Source organism: Melozone crissalis, unplaced genomic scaffold, assembly GCF_028551555.1.
Source record: "Melozone crissalis strain CALT ecotype California unplaced genomic scaffold, PUWL_Pcris_2 ptg000027l_1, whole genome shotgun sequence".
NCBI classification, from domain to species: Eukaryota; Metazoa; Chordata; class Aves; order Passeriformes; family Passerellidae; genus Melozone; species Melozone crissalis.
In genome coordinates this window covers 5,178,759-5,198,741 of record NW_026535805.1, presented here as the reverse complement: position 1 = coordinate 5,198,741, position 19,983 = coordinate 5,178,759, and the positions used below count along the sequence as shown (strand labels likewise).

Genomic DNA, 19,983 nt, shown 5'->3' with positions numbered 1-19,983 from the left:
ATGGAACTGTTCTGGATGAACTTCATCTGAGATTAAAACCAAACCAGGAGCATTTTCAGCATGGCAGGCATTTTCTTCAGCTTCCAGAAAAGAAAAACATGAGTCAACAGGCTAAAGAAATCTCAGAAACAGGTGGTGAGAGACACTGTATGGAGTTCAGTATTTGTGCAGTTGCTCTGGTTCTTACAGAGGCCTGTTTTAAATGAACCAAAATACCACTCTGTGTTTGTGGTTGACAGATATCTACTGTCTTACAAGCAATGGGCAGCTACCATAGCTTTGCTGCAGTGATGTTATTCATCTAATAAAACAGTCTTAAATCTCCTCTCTATAACCTTTAAGAAAATCAAAGTCTGACCAAATTAAGAAAAAAAACCAAACCACAAAATCCCACCACATTCTTTTGGGCCTGGCTGGTTTTTTTTTGGTTTTTTTTTTAGTTTTTTTCCTGGTTCTTCTGGACATCAAAAAGAACAAAATTAGGAAAACCCTCGAGTCCAACTGCTTCTGTATCCCTCCTAATTGACCTGCTCAGGAGTCTATCTCTATATCACTTTCAAGCTGCTTTAGCTAAATTGCTTCAGGATACAAGAGGTTAAAGCACCCTGCTGGGAAGAAATCTTTTACTTTAGAGGTCTAGCAGCCCTTCCCTTAATCTGCAGAGTGGAGCTGTGATCATACAACAGCTAAAGTCCTGAGCTTGTTAATGCTAAAATGACAGATGTTATAACAACAGGATATTTATTAAGTTTCCCATTACCCTGCTGGGTTGTCAGACCCTGATTTCTTTCTAAGACTGCTTTTTTTGGTTTTTAATAACCAAAAGTTAAGAGAAGCCTGTTTCCACCCTTCTAACAAGAAGTCATGTGAAAGGAAAACAGCTAAAAAGAAAATATTTATGAACTCTCTGTCTCAGCTTGACTCCTGTTAAAGGAGGAAGCAGTACTGCTAATTCTGTCTTTCTGCCTCCATGTTATGGTGTGGATTTGTTTTAGAGTAGGTATACTTTTAACCTTTTACCTAAACCCTATACAGCATTGCATGAAAAGTCAGAGTCCATGTGAAGTCCTGGAGACTTAGTACCTATTAATTATTTAGTGAAGCACTGCAGACTCTCTTGGGGTGGGTGTTTTTCCTCATTGCCAGATTAGAAAGCATCCAGCAGCCCTGCCTGGAGGATACCTACCTCTGTGAACAGTGCTATGCTGGGAGGTGACAACCCCTGCCCAAGCAGGGCTTGGAAGTTACTGTGGAAAAAGCAGACAGCCTAGAAAAGCCATGTGCACAAGGAAACAAGAAATAACCAGGTTTAAGCAGTTATTTCTGCATAAATTGAGTTTCAAGTTTCATTCATCAGTTCTAAACTCAGTAACAGCATTAATCCCAGAACAGCTGGAGTGGCAGTCCAGTATCAGAGTTGTTGCACCACTGGGGTGCCCTTTCCACAGCCCACTGCTCCCTTTACACCTATGGCACACACGCTCTGGATGTGGAGGCCTTCCCTAGGGACTGAGGGGAAGTTTCAAACATTGAGGGCTGGGCAGTGCTGTGCTTGCCTTTGTTGGTAGGTGGGTGTTCTGTGGCAGGAGCTGCTCAGAGCACAGATTACCTGATTACAGCTGACCCAGCTCATGGCAGTCATGCCCTCACTTCTCCCATGTGCTATGGCCCTAAAATTGGTGCAGCACAGGAGCAATCCAGGCCTCTCTGAGGAACACTGCTGGTTTTCCATCCCTCAGACTGGGTCAGTTTGCAGTGCAATCCAAGAGAGAATGGCCTCTTTCCTTAGAACAGCTGTAGTCCTGCTGGATGCCTCTTGAGATTTCTATAAACCACCCCCAATCTCTATTTCTGAGCCCATCCTTAAACTGAAATTTCAGCTTTTGGGGGAAACTGAAATCCATGTGGAGATAAAGGAGACCCCTCAGAGAAGCACCGCTTCTACTGTGGTCACGTTTTTGAGCCTCAGTGAGTACTTTGTATTTCTTTAGGCACTTTTTAGCAGAGTTTGAGGGATGAAAATCATGCCAGATGTCAGAGCCCTGCATGTGCTACAAACAGAGAGCACTTTTCACCTGTCAGAGTTCCCAATACAAGGCAGGCTCTTATATTCATAATCTACTTATAAGTGATGAAAAGCAAGATGGAAAACATGCTCTGAGGGGTCCTGTAACAATCATTACCATCCTATTTCATTTATTTAGTAAACATGTCAGACTTGCCAAAAAGCACCTCAGTGAAATTTCAATGAATATGAAGTTTTACTCCTCTACATATGAGTGGCTGCGTTTGGGGTTAGTCACAGATACAGAAAGTAAAAAAAAAAAAAAAAACAAACCAAACAAAAAACCCCCATCAAAATCCAAGAGCTCAGCTTTTCTTAACAAAGTCTTAAAGTGTTGAGAATTAATCTAGCCTTATCTTCAACACATTCTTCCACATTTCCAGGTCTTTGATATCCTCCATCCAGCCCAACTTGGTTCAGTCTTGCACTCCTACTGAGCACAGGAAAACACAGTGTCACTGACTCAGCCAGCCAGCATGTGGCCCCTGAAGGCATTATCACAGGAAGATACCCTGAAGCCAATTGAGTTAAGACATCTCCCTTCAAAAAGAATCTGTCAGAACAATGTTCCTGTCAGAACCAAGTTATTTGAAAAGTAGGATGGTCATATTTGGGTGAAACCCCAAACAAACTCTCACTTTATTTAAAAGAAGGATCACGTGTACTGGAAGGAGTAGCTGAATGATGTACAGTCCAGAAATGCATCTATCATGCTCTCCACTCCTCCCCTGCCATACTTTAGGTGGCTGGATAAATCAGTTGCATAGGACAGGATCTAATCTGGTATTTATGGAATAAAGTCCCCATCACATCATTGAAGGATTAGGTTTTCAGAATGCTATGTATAGTACAAATGTATATGTATATACATATACATTTGTACTATACATAGCATTCTATGTATATGTATAGGCCAAAATGCAACTCAGGAACTGATACATTTTCTTATGTATCACTAAAGCAGCTTCTTCTTCATGAAGTTCAAGCAAATATTTTTCCATCCCAAATTATTGCTGTGGTCCCTGTTTCCACAGTACATTCTACAGCTACTCAGAGCTCTGCAGAGGGCTGAAGTACTTGTTAGTGGCAAGTGACCTGCTACCAAAATTGTGTGGTTAGCTCCACTTTTTATGAACTGACACTTCCTCTCTTTTAAGCTGATATTAAAGAAAAATAATATGTTAGCAAAAATTGGACAGGTTTTTGAAAATAAAGTTTATTTCTATGTTCTGTGGATTAGAAACAAGGACACAGAATAAGTAAATAATTCATTAAATGTTTTATCAGGAGAATTAATTATTTAATTTGAAAATATTCTTAGTAATATAAAAAAATAATTGCATTTGAACTTTAAAAGTCTAGAAATATTTCTGTTACCTGGAGGAACTTTAAAACCTTCATCATCATTGAAATAAGTCAGATCTATTAAAACATAGCTGCTTTCAGCAGTTGCAGACACACTGCACTGCATTAACCTCAAATTTGCAGTTTAAGGTTAAGGTTTAGAGATAAAGGGGAAGGGGAAGATGGCAGCAGTCCATCCTTGTTTATCTTGTTTAATTTTTGTCCTAGCCCAGACCAATGACTTTTTCTCTCCAAACCACTGTTTCGAAAGGGGAACTCTCACATTGCATAAGAACCCTCCATATCTGACTTTACCTTAAGTCATTTGGAGAAATACTGCACTTTCAGGATTCAGCCACTGCCAGCAACAAACCCCCATGCACAGACACTATTTCTGCCAGCCTGCAGTCTCTTGCAGAGAGAGGCCACTCCTCATATGCTCGGGTGTGAAACTAAACTGCTGTTACCTGATTTTCTGCACCATTTCTCTAGCAGTGAGCTAGACTTGGTACTTCACACTAACCTTTCCTGATGGAACAGCTGAGCCTGTGCTGGCTACCTTCTGTCTCAGGAAGATTAAGGTCTCAGCTTCAGCTGTGATCTGTTTGAACATGTTTTTCCGTGTCTTTCACTAACTTGGATTTCCATGCACTCCAAGTGTAGGTCCCTCGGTAACAAGCTGTTAAGCACTGCAGATCTATAGAGGAAAACCAAATAAAGTCATTACCCTCATTAAAGCAGCTGCAGGAGGGGGAAAATATAACCACTCCAAAATCAAAACCCACACACACTCCATTGGTGCCATAATTTCATTTGCTTCCTACTAACCAGAGAGACCACAATGGGAGAAGTGACCTTTCTTTTTGATACTATCAAAGATGAAAGAAGTTTTGGAAAAAATCTCATAGATCACAATTTCTATTATTAAAGAATAAATCTAAAGAACTCCAGTGTCTGCCCTACTGTTTTTCCATGCCACATTAATTATTGCACACACATGCAGTAATAGTAACTCTGATTAATCTCTGGGCAGAGGACAGCAAATAAGAGCATCACAGAAAGCTGCTGCAGAAGTTGTAGACTTGAGTATCTCTCAAGCTTTCAGCAGAGAAACATTGTTTTGACATCACCTCATTTTTGTAGATACTTTTAGGAAGGGCACATCAAGTGCAGTAGAGTCCAAACCCTGGTTCAATGGCACCTTTTTTCAGAACAGCACACAGTGTTACAAGGCAGTTGAGCTGCACACTCTCCCCTTGGCTGTGTGGCTAAACTTCTCAGGACTGAGGGAATGGGAAAAGGGATAAAAACCCCATGTAAGTTTTCAATAAATGTTACTGAGGTTTTCAGTAGCACATAGAGCTTGGGTGATGCTCTGGGCTTTTCACATGCAGCCCGTGATGTCACGCTGTGGCTGTGACATCAGCACAGCTCTGACACAGGAGCTCTGCCCACGCAGCTTGACTCAATATTTAGCTCTGCAGTTTTCCTACTCCTTCAGAAAAAGATAACTGGGACATTATGGTGCCAAGTGTCATTCCACTCCCAAGCTCAAGCATATGTACCAAACACCTCCTTTTTAGCAGTAACTTGCCGACTAACTTGTCAGTGTCTCTACTGTGCTGCTGCTGCATGCAGGGAGGTTTTTAGCAAACTGGAAACACACCTACCAGGGCTGGGTAATAACTCTTGTGATAATTAAACATAGTTCTTTCCTTTTTTCTTTTCAAACAGCAATATAAAGAGAAAATCACTTCAAACTGTGATGACACAGAAACCTAAGACCTCTGCCAGTATGGATATTTAGGATGAATTACTTGAGCCTAGATTTTACCTAGTACTTAAGCGCAATCCTTCATAAAGCTCAGCTGGAAGCATGCAGAATCAGCCCCATCCATCTGGGTCAGAACCTTCCCACATGCCCAAAATACAAGTGAAAATCATCATCCCAATTTTGCTAATTCACATAATCTGTTTTTCAAGGAAAAATGTGCTTGTCTGCAATTGACTGGGAGAGAGCCCACGGCAGCACAGGATAAAACAATGGACTGAGTCTCCAGTCAGTGCTGTCTAATGAAAAAATCTTGAGGGTATAGCAATATGTGCAGCATTTATCTGTGGGAGTGTTGTTCACTCCTGAACTAAGGTATGACCACCTAGCTCAGATGAGCAGCAGTGACCCAGTTACCTGCAGACTGCCTGTGCTGTACTCTGCACCCTCAGCTACAGGGATCACACAGTAACATCAAACCAAGCAGTGAAGCTTGAATCCAGGTCTGCAGCAGGCCAGCAGCATCCTCTTACACTCAGCAGACACACTGTGAAGCACAGAAGACTGGCAGCAAGTGAGTATCTCCCTCGGCTGAGGCCTTGCCTATACTGCAGAATGCAGTTGCCTACAGCACAGAATATAGGCAACTGGAACACCTGTGGGCCAACCCACAGCAAACCTAATCCAAGAAATTAAATCTAACAAATCCACCCAGTGAGTCCAGGGGAAGATGAGGACAGCCTTCAGTACAGGCCAGCAACACGAGCACAAATGCAGGAAGCCCAGCAGGTTGCACATCCTGTTCCACAGCATCACCAGGGCTATTCTTAGCTGCAGGAGCTGGTGCAGGAGGAAAATGCTGGGAAGCCGACCAATGCTGTAACTAGAAACAGAGCTTGGGTGATGGGGGGTGGGGATTGCCATTTGGTCTCAGCAACACTTTGTGTTGATTGTCAAGAAAAAAAAGAAAAAAAGGATAAAGCAAAGCACAAATATATATAAATGCTAGCCAAAGTCTCAGTGGCAAGAATTTCATGCCAGGTTTGGGATGCTAGCACAGATCAGCCTGAGAAGGTGCCTGTGGAGTCAGACACTCCCATCCCACCCCTCTTCTGAGGCACTAGCTCCTCCAATGGAAAAGCAGCAAGGAGTTGTTCTGGGGGCTGGATCTGGTGGTCCCTGAGGTCAAGCAACTATCTGCAGTCAGGCAACTATCTGCATGAATGACATGGCAAAAGTAAGCTACAGACCTGAAGCTTCCCTTCCTGCTAATTTAAAATTCCCACACCAGCATGTCTCATAAAGGATGTTCATAATAAGTTCAAATCACATCATTTCATGGAGAGGTAGAAGCATCTTTAGAAAATGGCAAAACTGAAGCTCACATGCAGTGTTTACAGCACAACCAAGCATACCCTCCTGCACATATAACTAATAATGTGGAATCACTTTTCCCTCTTGAAGCAGAAAAAGGAGCTGCTGAAGGGCTCCAAAATGAACTCATCACTGCAAGCTTATTAACAGCTCAAAGCAGGTATTGGTCACCATCCTGCCCTCCTCAGTGCTAGTGCTGGCATCTGCAGTCAGTCCTTTTCTCCCAAAAAACTGTGCAAACTGTAGTTTTTCTGAGTTGAAACAAATGAAACTGAAAAGCACCAAAGCATCTGCTCTAAAGCAGATTTCTTCCAAACACATTGAAAGAACAGTATAGAGTCCTATTAGGAAGCCTACCTTATTGACCCTTATGGCAGATATTTACCCGTGGCCAATTAACAGGTCAAGATTTTTTTTTTTTTTCAAAAGCTGTTTTCATTTGAGATAAAAAAATGCCTTTTGCATAATTAACTCTTTACCATACTAGAACTGAGCAACTATTCTTTTAATTGCACCTGGAACCCAGACAGTTGGAGGCCAGGACTTAACCCATTTACTAACCTCCACCTCCTCTATTTGTGCTCTTTTCATCTCTTTTTGATGTTCTGGGAGATAGTGAATGTATATTTCTACTAGTTAGATTCCTTCCTGGGAGCTGATCTGAGAAAGAAATCCCAACTAAAATGTATTTGATAGTCAAGAGCTCCATTTATTTTCTCAGCACTTTAATACTTAAAAACAAAAACAAAAACAAAAACAAAAAAAGAAAAAAAAAGAAAAAAGGAACATTATTCTTTATTTTAAAAGAAGGCAAAAAGAAATATCATTAATGAACAAGCTATGCCAATTATATTTTAACATTGTTCAGAAACAGGATCCAGGACATGAAAAAAAAAAGAAGCCAAATTAATCCCATGTGCTTTTTGGAGACATACAGATGAAAGATATTTTTCAGCTTTGTGGTTTTGCTTTTCAACTAGTTAGACAACACAGTGAGTGCAAAAAATATAAATGTGAGCCTGCTAAAACATGGTGCTGTACCTCACAGGCAGCTAACCACACAAAGCAAAGGTCACAAGGAATAATCAGACCTTCTGTCATCAGCAAAGCTACGTTTGATTTGGAAAATTGTCAACTCTGGCTTTAGCTCAGGCAAATGGAGCATCCACCTCTTTCTGCCTAGCAGAGAAAGGAAAAGCCAAAGATACTGTGGACCTGAACCACTTAAATGCATACCTAAAAAGGGTGTAACTGATGCTATGCTATGGAGCTAAAATAGTCAGAGCATATTTATCTGCTTTTAAATATAGTTAGCAGTATTTCCCATTCCCTCCACGTGGAACTCGGAACATCTAGTTACAAAATTCACCCCCTCCATCCCTCCCAGTCTCTCCATAGCTGAAGAGATTAGAAAGTGCAGTCAAAGCAGGGGGCAGGGGAAGGGGAATGGCAGGAATCTTTATCCCTCCTCCCCAAACTCCACCAGGCAGTGTTTAATAAATTCAGATGGCCCGATTTCAGAAGCTAACAGTGTCCATTTAGCTAAACTTGCTAACAAGTCTTAGGACACTCAGTGGGCTTTTTTCCCTTTCTTTTTAGAGAATGGGGAAAAGGAATAAATTCTGGAATTACACCAAACTGACAGTATTTCTACAGCAAATTTAGAAACACCATAGCAGTCCTGATTTTAATACATCCATAAAATCTAGGTACTTTTTTCTTTAAAGCTAGGCTACACTGGCAGAAGCTTTGGACTCACTCCGACAAGTAATACCTGGCGTGCAAGTAAGCACTCGTCAGGCTGACGAAACTATTTAAGAATAGAGAAATTTTCAGGAGTGAGCCCTTGCCATGACTTTTGGGGAGTCACAAGCTGGGGCTGGTTCTCTTACATAACTCTGTGTACGTCCGCACCGCACACTGCGATGTGGCAACTGCAGACATTAACAAAGCCCAGGCTGGCTGTTGAAAGCAAATGAGCTACAATTACTAGGGGTTCCACAGAAACAATTTACTCTGCTAAAAAGGAAGACTGATGGTACTGTGGCTAGCCCACTTAGTGTCTGAATTCGTTCTGCATCTCACCTTAGGTGCAGATATAATCTAGGAAGTGATTCTAAAATAGCATGTTCCTGGATGAGGCATGGAGTAAAATATTTCATCTGGTGATGTTTGGTGTATCTCTGACACATTTTATCAGAAGTCTAAACAATCTAGACACTGAAATACAAACTTATTTTTCCTTAAAATCAGTGTTCCATAATTGCTTTTATTTTAAAAATTCAGGAATGTGATACACAATACAATCAGCTCCCCACCACTGCAGTGCTCACTTACATGAGATTCACTAGTTTCATGCTTTGTAGAAAAAAAATAAAATAAAGAGAGACTGTGCAGTGCTTTTGAATGCTCTCAGTATTCTTAAACTGTGGTCTTCAGAACAAATCAAGTCTGTATAACCCCAGACAGAGCAAGTTAAAAAAAAATCGAGCTATTTCACAAGCTAGTGGGCTACAGTCAGGTCTCCTACAGCCAGAACCGAGAAATTGTGTTCCTGCTGCTGCACAGCCACCACGCTGACCTCACTCTACACTTTCAGGGAGTTTATCATCAAGGGCTAAGGAGACTAAAGGGCCCTGGTAACACCAGCCCGTGCTGCACGTGCAACAGGCACATGACAGAGGCCACACAACTCCCCCCCTGCCCCCATCATCATCACCATCATCACTGTCACCTCTGCATCCTGTCCTGATACTTAAAATAACCAGGGGGAGAGCTTTTTGTCTTTTTAGTTAGCCATTGCCTGCAATGGACACAGAAATAGAAAAATATGACTTCTGGCACCAAAAAAAAAAAAAGATTAAATACTTTAAAATGGAGTTAGTGACTACAACTCCCTCTATTCAGATGCATTTACTGAGACTATTAACCAATGATGGTAACTGTTATGACTTATCAGCTGCCCTCTTTTTATAAGAGCAACAGGAAAGAGGTTAATCAGACTTCTCAGTGCTACCATGGTTAGATTTGTTGGTACTTTTTAAAATAAACTAAAGAACAGCAGTTCTATGGTGTGTTAGTGATATATGGCAGAACCTCAAGAATTCGTACTAACGATTGAGACAAATTTTAAGCTAGTGATGAAAATAATTAGTGAAAGTTTACCATAGAAAGCAAGGATACACATTTAAAAAAATAGTACTTTGTTCATTTCAAAATTTACTAGGTTAATACTCTGTAGTATAGGAGCAGTGGTAGCATACTCAGCAAATGTAGTCTCATACAAGATCTCCTTTAACAGTCAACTCTAGATCATATACAGGTAACAGAAAAAAGAGTCAAGATAATTCAGAAAAAACAAAAACATATATAAATACTATATTAACACATTTAAGTTAGTTTATGAGACTATACAACAAGCATAAACACAGAAGAAGGTGAGCAATGCTGGTGGCTGCGAGGCACCAACATCCCAAGCCAGGACAAAGCCAAGCCCACCCATCCACAGCTTCCTGCAGATGCATCTGAACAGCCAAGAGGCAGAACCCTGGGCAGTGCTGTGCTGCACCCCAGCAATGCAGCCTGTGATGGGGCTCCCTGGCAGCAGAGGCAGCACCTCCAGCTTTCCCGTGCTTTGGCACACGGGGCTGGTGCTGGCCCTGCTCACTGCACAGGTAGTGCATAACACTGTAACCCAGCCCTGGATAATCAAGAGTTGACTGCAATGCTCTGCTGAGAGCTTGGGTGAGACCACTGACTGACTTGGCCAATCCAGGTCCGATGAGCAGCAGGACTATTCTTTGTACTATTTAGGAGCAGTTATGATGCAAGACAAATTAGAAATGCAAACTAGGGAGGTGTTCTGTATCTGGAGGCAAAGCTACATTCCCTTCACTAACAAAACATTCTTTTTTAAAAAAATCTCTATTTAAATACTGTTAAAAACCTGAAAACCACAGCATCAAAGAATTTCATAAGGCCAAAACTATCCTCAGTTCCCTCTGGTTGTGCCTAGGTATTGCAATGCATTTGTAGAAGTAGTAAAGGCCAGGTAATCTAGTATCTTATCCTCTTTCCACTGCCTTCCAGTAACAGATCTCAGAGCTCTTCACACAACAGTTAAGCCTCACAACACCCCTGTGAGGTAGGTATTATCCCCATTTGAAGACAGGGAAACTGAGGCAAAGTGTTTATCGTGTCCAGAGTCATAAAGCAAAGAATGGAAGATCTGAGTTGTTTTCCAGTTTTGCACACAGGAGCAATCTGTTAATCACAAGACATTTGTTCCCATACATGACATGAGAGTGGATCAAAAGGGCCAGGGTTTTAGAATAGATTTCTTGTATGTTTTATCTTTCAACTCTCACCTCATCTCTGCCAAATTCACGGAGTCCGCAGAGCAAGTTTCTCCTTTCCTAAGGTGTAAGTTGGCAGCACACTGTAACAGCTTCTTTAGAGACAGTTGTCAATTAACTGAGTCAAGATTTTAAACCATAGATGCAGATACTGAGTAAGTGAAATGTGATCCATAAGCATCTCGAAGTGTGAAATACAGTGATCCCTGCACCACTTCCTCAAAAGTCAGTGGAGGGCTCCTGAGGACATGGTGGGGGACCAGGACTGAAGTCACTGCAAGTGTTTACAGACACACTCAGCTAGAAGCAAAATGCACCATTATTTTTGGGGAGCCGCTGTCTGTGCTTGAAAGCAGGAGCTACACTGTCAGTGCTTGGCAGACCTTCCCCAACAGAGCACTTACTGACAGAACTAATTATTTTATCTTAGTAAACTCGGCATCAGCTGAGTATTTATTCATAGCACTGTTGAGTCAAGGGTTCCTTAAACCTCAAAGACTTTCATGACCAGACACGACTTGGAAGTAAGAGAAAACAGCAGAAAATCCATAAAACAGAGAAGGCTGTGTTACTTTATCAACTAGTCTCATGTCTGGATCACAGAGCAGTATACAGTAGCTGGAACTGCTATTCTGGCAGAAGAAAACCCTTTCACTTCTGTTGTTTTCAATTACCTAGCTACCTTACCAGAAGAAGAGGGGACAATTTCTGACAATCACATGATGTTGTCTGTAAAATATGCTGTGCGATAAATTCACTAGAAAAGCCTTCACAATTTTTATTATTATTACATAGCTTTAAGAAAAATATGTGAAACTGCAAAGTGGTTTCCAGTTTTTAGTAGTTATATCTTTAAAAATGTTCTATGAACTTTGGTTTTCTTAGGGCTTCTAAATAAACAATATATTAAGGTATCTACAAATCAAATATTAAAGGAAAAAGTAGGTCCAAGAAATCTGTAACACAAATTGAGTTCCTACATGCTTATCCCTCAAATACCTTTTCACTGGAAAAAAGTATCTTAATTTGAAGCACAGCAAAAAGTGTCTCTGCTGAAATGTTGAAACTGGTTTTCTGAAGTGTTACAGCATGGATGCACTTTCTGTCTGTCCCAGTCAAACAAAGTCAACACAAACGCATTGTATCATGACAGTGACATTATATTCTTTAAAACAAGCATTCTATATTTAGCAATATGACAAGAACAAGGACTTCAGCAATTACACTATTTGGCAAAATTGCATCTCGAACGTCTGTCTCTTCCTCTTGCAACACAGCTGTTGACAAAGTCTGCACAGCTCAGGTAGCACCCTTCAGGGAGTTACAAAGATGACTCAAACTGCTCATTTTGATCGGCGTTCGCCTCCAGCTTCACTGAAGGGATGCTCTCCGACTTAGTCCTCCTCGTTTTCGGAAATTCAATGACAACTTCTGAACAAGAAATACTAAGCGATGACGACTTTTCTGTCTTCTTTGCAGTACTAGCTTCTCCTGCTCCGCAACACTGCTTCAAAGCACACTGAGTCCTGCAAGGAAACTCGCATTTCCCTCTCCCTGACTCAGAGCCAACGCTGGCGAACTCGGGCTGAATGGTGGTTGCGTGAATGCCTTCGTCGTGAAAGATCTCTTTGATGCGCTTGGCCACCATCATGTACGTGGAAGGGTCAGGACACTTGATGTGAGCGGTGCCAATGATCCTGCTGCCTGCTAGCTGCCAAATGTGTAATTCGTGGATCGCTTCGACTCCTTCGAGGGTACGTAGCTTTGAGTTCAAAGAATGGACGTCTATTTGTTTGGGAACAGTCTGTAGAAGGATGAGGGCTGACTCCCTAAGCAACGGGTAAGTTGTGTAAAGGAGTATACAGACCATAATCAAACAGAGGACAGGATCTAAATATAGCAACCAGCAAGGACCAGCCACCGTAATGCCATCTTGCTCTGACTTGTTAATGCTGCCAAGTGCTCGGAATAAAGTAACATTTTCCATGCAATGATCATTGACACATGGATTATAGCAAGGCCCATCTTCAGGGCATGGATTCCACAAGCCATAGAAGAGCAAGGCATTCACCACCACAATTACGGAACCTAAGGCATCTCCAAAAACATGCAGAAAAACTCCACGCATGTTAAGTTGTGCACTAGAGTCTTCTTCAACTTCCTCTTCATCCAGAGGATAATGGCCAGCATTCCCATTCACTTGTACGTCACTCAGGTCATCTTTCATATCACCTGACAAGAAAACAATAAAACAGTTAGTCACGAGCTATAATACAACATGGTACTGTAATTCCTTATAAAATCATATCCAGCAGTAAGCATGGCACACTGAGTATGAAGCCGAAAAGCAGCTCAACCCACACACTTAGCAACATCTTTGGCTGAGGAAAACTCAGTTTTCCCAGTAAGTGATCTAAATAATCTAGAAGGCAACTGTTTCTACATGGAGATTAAAGACGTAGAGTGGCACAGAATGAAGATGACCACATTTTAATTACTTTACTGAAAAACTACTTTCACCTTTCCAGCCATATAACCATTTGCCTATTCACTGCCTGTTTCCTAAACAAAATGCAGAGTTACAGTGCATATGTATAAAAGCTGGTTAAAGTAGCTTAGTTAGGTACATTTGTTCCTTCTTTTGAAACACCAATAGACTGATCACATTACTAAAATCCATCTTTACCCATAGGATTGCTATTTCATATTAAAATCTGAAGCTAGAAGCTCAAAAGCTGTGTGCTACAGCTGTGTAGTAGCTTCTTTTCAGGTTTACCAATGCCTTTTCAAGAGGCTTCTGAATTCAAGGAAAAGGAAGTTCTTCCAAGGTGGTGCATAGAGTTAGCAGGACCATGAGATACAATCAGCTGAAATTTTAGGTCTAAAACACAGAATTTACTCTAGGACAGCGTAAATTATCACTGAAACTCTGAGGATATGAATTACTGTTATTTATATTTCAGAATAAATAAATAAATAGTAAAATTATATTTTTTATGCAAGTGACATAGAGCTGTTGAGTGACATACAGCTTCTGATGGCCAAAGTCATATGCCATGGACTGTACATAAATTAACATTTCAGTGCCCTCCTTTGCCACAGCTGTCTGCAGTATTTATCACTCCAACACACAGCTAACCAGCTACATGGGAATAAACATACACATCACTACAAAGAAGAATCCTTTCAGAAAGAAAACAATCTTCCAATGTTCAAATTTGAGAGAACTGTACATGATTAACCTCCTGCTTTTCTTCAGAATTTCTTCTTTGGCTACTTCCAGTGATAAAGAAAAGCAACAGGCGCTGGTCCCTGGCCTGACAAACTGAAACAAGGAGCTCTTACTGCCTCTGAGGTTATTGAGTTCAGAGCTTTGTAAACATTAACAAGACGTGCAGCTTCTGCTGTTCTGCCCTTGTGGCTGCCATTCTGCAGTTGCAGAGTGCGCTCAAGTCCTCTCCTCTCTGAAGAGGGAGTGGGCTCCCACCAAGGCTCAGTTCCAAGCCCCAGCTCATTACCTCATCCAGTACATTTCTACCCTGAAGCTCCAGCTATATTTTCCACACTACCCCTAGGAGTTATGGAACATGGGACCTGTAACTTTCCAGAGAAGTAAATACATTAGAGGGAAATATCTCAGGTTACAGAGTTCAGACCTCAAGGTCCACGATGAGAGCAAGGAAAGAGGAATGCTCTACTTTGTACCAAGTACTTGGAATAATGGAAATCTAAAAAGTACAGCTATCTATATGAGTGGGTAACAGGAAACATAGTTCCAGAAAGCTCTTGAACTAACTTGGAACTAACCTTTTTTTAATGGCAAATGGTTAAAACATGTCCATTTGGAATATATTCATTGAAATGGAACAAAAACCAGATTATTTTGCATAAAGTGCATCCATGGAAATGCCTGTGCAGGACTAGCCCCTAAGGCTATGCCTATTTTTCACTTTCACCTTAGGAAATCAGGACTACCCCACTCTGCGATTTCCATGAAGGCACAGGGCCACCTTTGTCACTATCTCTACATCTTTTATCTTCTCCCAAGCCTTCAACCACCTCTACCTGCAACTTTTCATAGGCAAACTATGAGTAGCTCCATCCATTACATAATCATGACAGGGCAATGAAGGAAATACAAACTTATTTCAAAGTTTCACTGTGACCAAAATTATGACCTATTACCACCTAAACACCCACAACAAATTATTTGTTATTGCCAGAAGCACATCCATGAGACATTCCAGACAAGTTACCTCACAACAATATGCATTTTAATCTATGCTATAACTTTCTTCTCTAACTAGTTCAAAACTTGGCTGAAAGCACAACTTTTCACCATTAAAGAATCATTCCCAAGCCAAGATATGTATGAGACTAAGGGTAAAGGGAATTTAACATTGTCTGAAACTAATTATTAGGATACCTTGCTGGAACTAAACCAACATTAAGAGCTTATTATGTGGTCAAGAAGACGGTGCAGAGTTTTCAGAGAAATTTTCCTATCCTCTTGAAAAACCTGTCTTTCCAAGGCCAACATGGAGTCAGAGAAACAGAAACTAAGTTTCTCAAATGTGTATTGGAACCTCTGATCACAGAAAACCTGAAACTGTAGCAAAGTTCACTCCGATCAATTAAAGCTCCCTTTAAGCTAAAACAACGGTCTGCTGATGTCACCCTGAAGCTGGAGGAGAGAAATTGGTTCCAAAGCCTGAAGTCCATTCCTTCTGGTGACAAGGATGCCCTAGGAACAGAGAGGTGGCAATCACACACCTTTCACTCCGCTAGCACGCAATACTTGGCTTCGACCAAGCAGCTTCATTATCAGCTATCCAGGCTTGTGGATCCACTAAAAAATAACCCTAGAAATTCCTACCCATGAAACTGTTTAACCACAGTTGGGAAGGGAAGATTTTAAACGTATGCCTGTATGCAGGTCAGTGGGAAGGTGTATGCTTTAGAAAGCTAAACAAAAATTATTCCAGAACACCACACGTGTGTTCTGACACCAGCATGCTCCACATTCCGGCTTCCACAGTTCTGACTGGCAATCTCCAAGACTTCTTCCTATTAATACCGATGCTATGAAGAAGCACAACGTTACTGCAGTGGAATACACGTCGGTATCTTTGGTTTAATGGAGAGTAGCTTCCAGGTAGCTGATAACCGACCCAATGGAGCAATCCAGCTGCTGGGACCGAGGCACTGAGCCGCGCTCCATTTGATGTGTAGCCAGTTCGGATGGCATTAGGAGAGCGTCTTGTGACAGCTCCTGTCGCTAGGCAAGGAACGCTTGTCATGTGCCTTCCCTTGCAGAACCAACTTTTTTCCCAGGGCAAACTGTTTTATCCTAAGACTCTTCTACACTCTGACCTGTCTGCAAGACAAACATGCAGCTTAGGGCATCCGAAGGAAAGGCGCGAGGAAGAGATGCGACAGCCATGTGCCCCAAGAGCTGCCGAGAAAGTTTCTCGCCTCTTTCCCAGGAGCGGAGACAGATGGTCCCCACAGAGCCCTGACAGAGCCCGCACCAGGTGGGACCGGGACGGCCACGGCCCCACTCGGGGAAAGGAGCCCTCCCGCTTTCCTACGCGAGGATGGGGCAGCGGCGCCTGCCCGCGGGGCTTACCCAGCTTCTCCTGGCTGACTCCGTTGGAGCTGCTGGAGTTCTCCACCAAGGTGCTGGTCTCGTCGCGGTTGAGCGCAGCCTCGCCGTCGCCGGGCGGCTGCTCGGGCTTGGGGCCGCCGCGGGGGTGCTGCTGCCGGCCGCCGTGCGAGTGCCCGTGGCCGTGGGCGTGCCCGTGGCCCCCGACGCCGTGGTGGTTGAAGAGGCAGAGCCCCAGCAGGTTGATGAAGAGCCCCGCCACCCCCACGGCGATGACCACTAGCGGCTGCTGGATCTCGTGGGGCTCCGTGAAGCGCTCGATGGCCTCCAGCAGGATGGTGAAGCAGAGGGCGGTGAGGAACACGGCGTTGACGAGGGCGCCCATCACCTCGGCCCGCACCCACCCGAACGTGTTCTTCTTGGTGGCGCGGGTGCGCTGGGCGAAGCGCACGGCCACCAGCGCCACGACCAAGGCCATCACGTCGGAGAGCATGTGGAAGGAGTCGGAGAGCATGGCCAGCGACGACGTGACGCGGCTCACCGCCACCTCCACCACGAAGAACAGGAAGGTGAGCGCCAGCATGCACAGCAGCCGCGCCCGCCGGTTCTGCCAGCACCGCGGCCCGCCCGGACCGTGCGCCGCCATCCCCCCGCACATCGCGGCTACCCCGGCGGAGGCGCGAGGAGCGTGGCGGGCGGTCGGAGCCCCGAGCGCTCGGGCGGCCGCTCCGCTCCGCTCCCCCCGCGCCGCCGCCGCCGCCGCTCCCTCCGCAGGCGCCGGGCGAGCAAACTTTGCACCCGAGCCCCCTCACTCTTTTCACACGGAACCCGAGCGCCGCCTCGGCCACGCCCCCGCCCGCGCCCCATTGGCCGACGCGCCCCGCCCGCTTGGCCGTGCCCTCCCGCCCCCGCGCCCGGCACCGCTTGCCATTGGCCCGCGCGCCCTCGCGACAGCGGGGCCCCGCCCCCGCCCGGTAACGCCCAGCGAGCCGCGGCCTCCCCGTTCCGCCCGCCCGCGCCCGAAACGGGGAGTGGGCGGGGCCACGCGTGACGCGCTGGGGAACTACGGGCCCCCATTGGCTGATGCCCCCGTCTTTGCCCTCCCGCCCCGCCCCCGCAGGCCCCGCCCGCGGCGAGCGGGACTCGTGCAAAAGGTGCGCTTCACACGGCCCCTGCCCGGCGCGCGCCTGGGGGCGGGGCTCCCCCTGCGGGCCGCGGGGGAGGGGCCCGGCGTGAGGGGCGCTGTGACGTCACGCGTCCGGAGCCGGGATTGCGGGTGGGATTTGCGCTTTTGGGTGACTTTTTGCGGGGGGTCGGCTCTGTTTAATTCTGTTCCTGCCGCTGAGGGCAGGAAGATAAGTGCGGACGCGATCACTAATAACTGATGGGCCGTTAAAACAATTGGAGGAGAAGTTTTGCTTGAATCTTTGAAAGGCTGTATAAAATAATAACATATTAATAAAATAAATATATAATAATTGATAAAACGTTAAATACGAATTATTAATTAGTATTTATGCAGTTCTATAATAATATAGGGAAAAATATGTACATGCTAAAAGGTCAGTCCCTGGACACTGGTTTGTTAGGGTGGTAGTCAGGAAAGGGAAAGCAAGTATTTGGACACATCCAGAAAAACCACAGAAGCATAACCACAAAATTAAAAAAAAATAAATCACAAAGTTACGAAAAGGCAGAGCTGACCTCTTACTTTGCCCACTGTGTTCTAGGGAACCAACAAACATGGCAGCCAGAGAAAGAGTGTGAAAGAATATTCCATGAGCGGAACTTGAGGGGAGAGAGCAGCCCTGGTCTGCAGCTGTGTGTGGGCCCGGAGGGGCAGGAAGAGAGCTGGTGCCCTGAGAAGGAAGAACCAGCCAGAATGTAAAATGTCCTCCCTATACTTGGAGATTTCAAAGGGATTGTGATTCAGGGTCCAAGCAGAGGTTCCTAGCTTTGTTTGGGCAGTAAAATGACAGAAGGTGCTCACATGTCCACAAGGAAAGCATTATCAATGAGAATAACTGAGAGCAGTGATTCAGAACAGGCTTCCCCTGTGTTTGGCAGCATCCCCGTGAGCCCACACCTGGATACCACACTGTTATCCATGTGTGCCATTCCCTCACCTTTGTGTAACCTTCCTCACATGGCACAGCTGGCTTGGGCACTGCTGGCTGACCTGTGACCCTGAACCCTGTTTTCTGCTTCTTGTATCAGAATCTAGGTGTGCTGTGCACTGGATGTAGCGTTCTGCACCCAGAACTCTTTAATGGCCATTGTAAAGAGAGTCAGCAATTAGATTGCTGTGACATTCTCCTCAGCTGCCTGGCTTCCCGTATGCCCTAACGTCACTCGCTGAGGAGTAAATAACCGGGAAGCTGAGCGGTGATTACATGAAATGCAACATGCCCGTGTTGTGTCGTCCTCACTCCCACACAAGGCCATTAGTTAACAAGGAAGAATTGCCCAAATTTAGGATATATGGGTCAAAGAAACTGGTACAGCTCAAACCTCTTTTAATTCCTGCAGGTGAAGTGGGTCATCATTTTACAGGGATTGCTATTAATCCAATGGAATTTAGGTAGGAAGGAAGGGAGGACAGCAAGTTTGGTGTCTCTCATTGGCTCAGCTCCAAGAGTTTGTGAAACTGGGTTTTAGTTGGTTGCCATTGGGGTGTCATAATTTTCTTGATTAAAAGTACTCAGTCCCCTCCTGAGAGAAATAAACAGGATATCAATATCAGTAGAACCCTGATGAATAAAATTTCATTAAAAACTTGTTAAGAGCTTTGCCTGATTTAAGCAGGGGAGTTAGGGCTTTTTGGACTCCTTTGTTGGTATGCAAATGATGTCCAGATCCAGTTGTGATCCTTTCAACATCTCTCCACCATGAGACCTCCTGATCTGCTCCACACCACTGGTCAGTGTACTGCAGCCTTCCCCTTAGAGGATGGTATCCTGTTGATCCTTGGCCATGTCCAGGGATAGCTTTTTGTCCTGTTTCACCACGCTGAATGCTTAATTCTACTTGGGGCCAAAAGCCACAAGACATGGACAATATTCCCCAGGAGAATGGGAGGGCGTGGTTTCTTCCCAGTCAGGGAAGAAAAATGGTTCCTGAGGCCTTCCACTGCTCCCTGATGAATAGGGCTGGGCGTACAGTTTTGACCCAGCCACTGCTGTCTCTGTGGGCTTCAAACACAGGGACTTTGATGAATGATCCCCTGTGGCAGCCCAGTCCCCTTGCTGGACGTGCCAGGCATGGACTGGCAGCTGGACCACACAGGAGTTCACACTGCTACCTCTTCCCCACACTCTTTCTTGTAAACCAGTGGGCTGTACACTGCAGTTTCCAGGCTTTTCTATTGTATTACCATGCACCAGCAGCCAAGAGAAACAAGGATAGTTCCTAAACTTAGGGCTCTCCATCTGGCAGCATCATCAATTTTAAGATTAATGGGAAAGTGACT

General features: G+C 44.3%; 1 protein-coding gene across 1 annotated transcript; it reads right to left on the bottom strand.

Moving 5' to 3' along the window:
* Positions 1–7,305: 7,305 nt before the first annotated feature.
* On the bottom strand, positions 7,306–17,172 carry SLC30A1 (solute carrier family 30 member 1). The gene is made up of 2 exons (XM_054280225.1): positions 16,539–17,172; positions 7,306–13,141 (listed from the first exon to the last, which is right to left on the bottom strand). The coding sequence occupies exons 1-2, from the start codon at positions 17,170–17,172 to the stop codon at positions 12,231–12,233; spliced, it is 1,545 nt and encodes a 514-aa protein (XP_054136200.1). The 3' UTR covers positions 7,306–12,230.
* Positions 17,173–19,983: the final 2,811 nt, after the last annotated feature.

Bases quoted from the DNA above. Each gene is read 5' to 3' on its own strand.
- SLC30A1 (XM_054280225.1), bottom strand. From the start codon at position 17,172: ATGTGCGGGGGGATGGCGGCGCACGGTCCGGGCGGGCCGCGGTGCTGG. The intron at 13,142-16,538 runs GTAAGCCCCGCG...TTTTCTTGTCAG, and splicing joins AGTCAGCCAGGAGAAGCTGG to GTGATATGAAAGATGACCTG.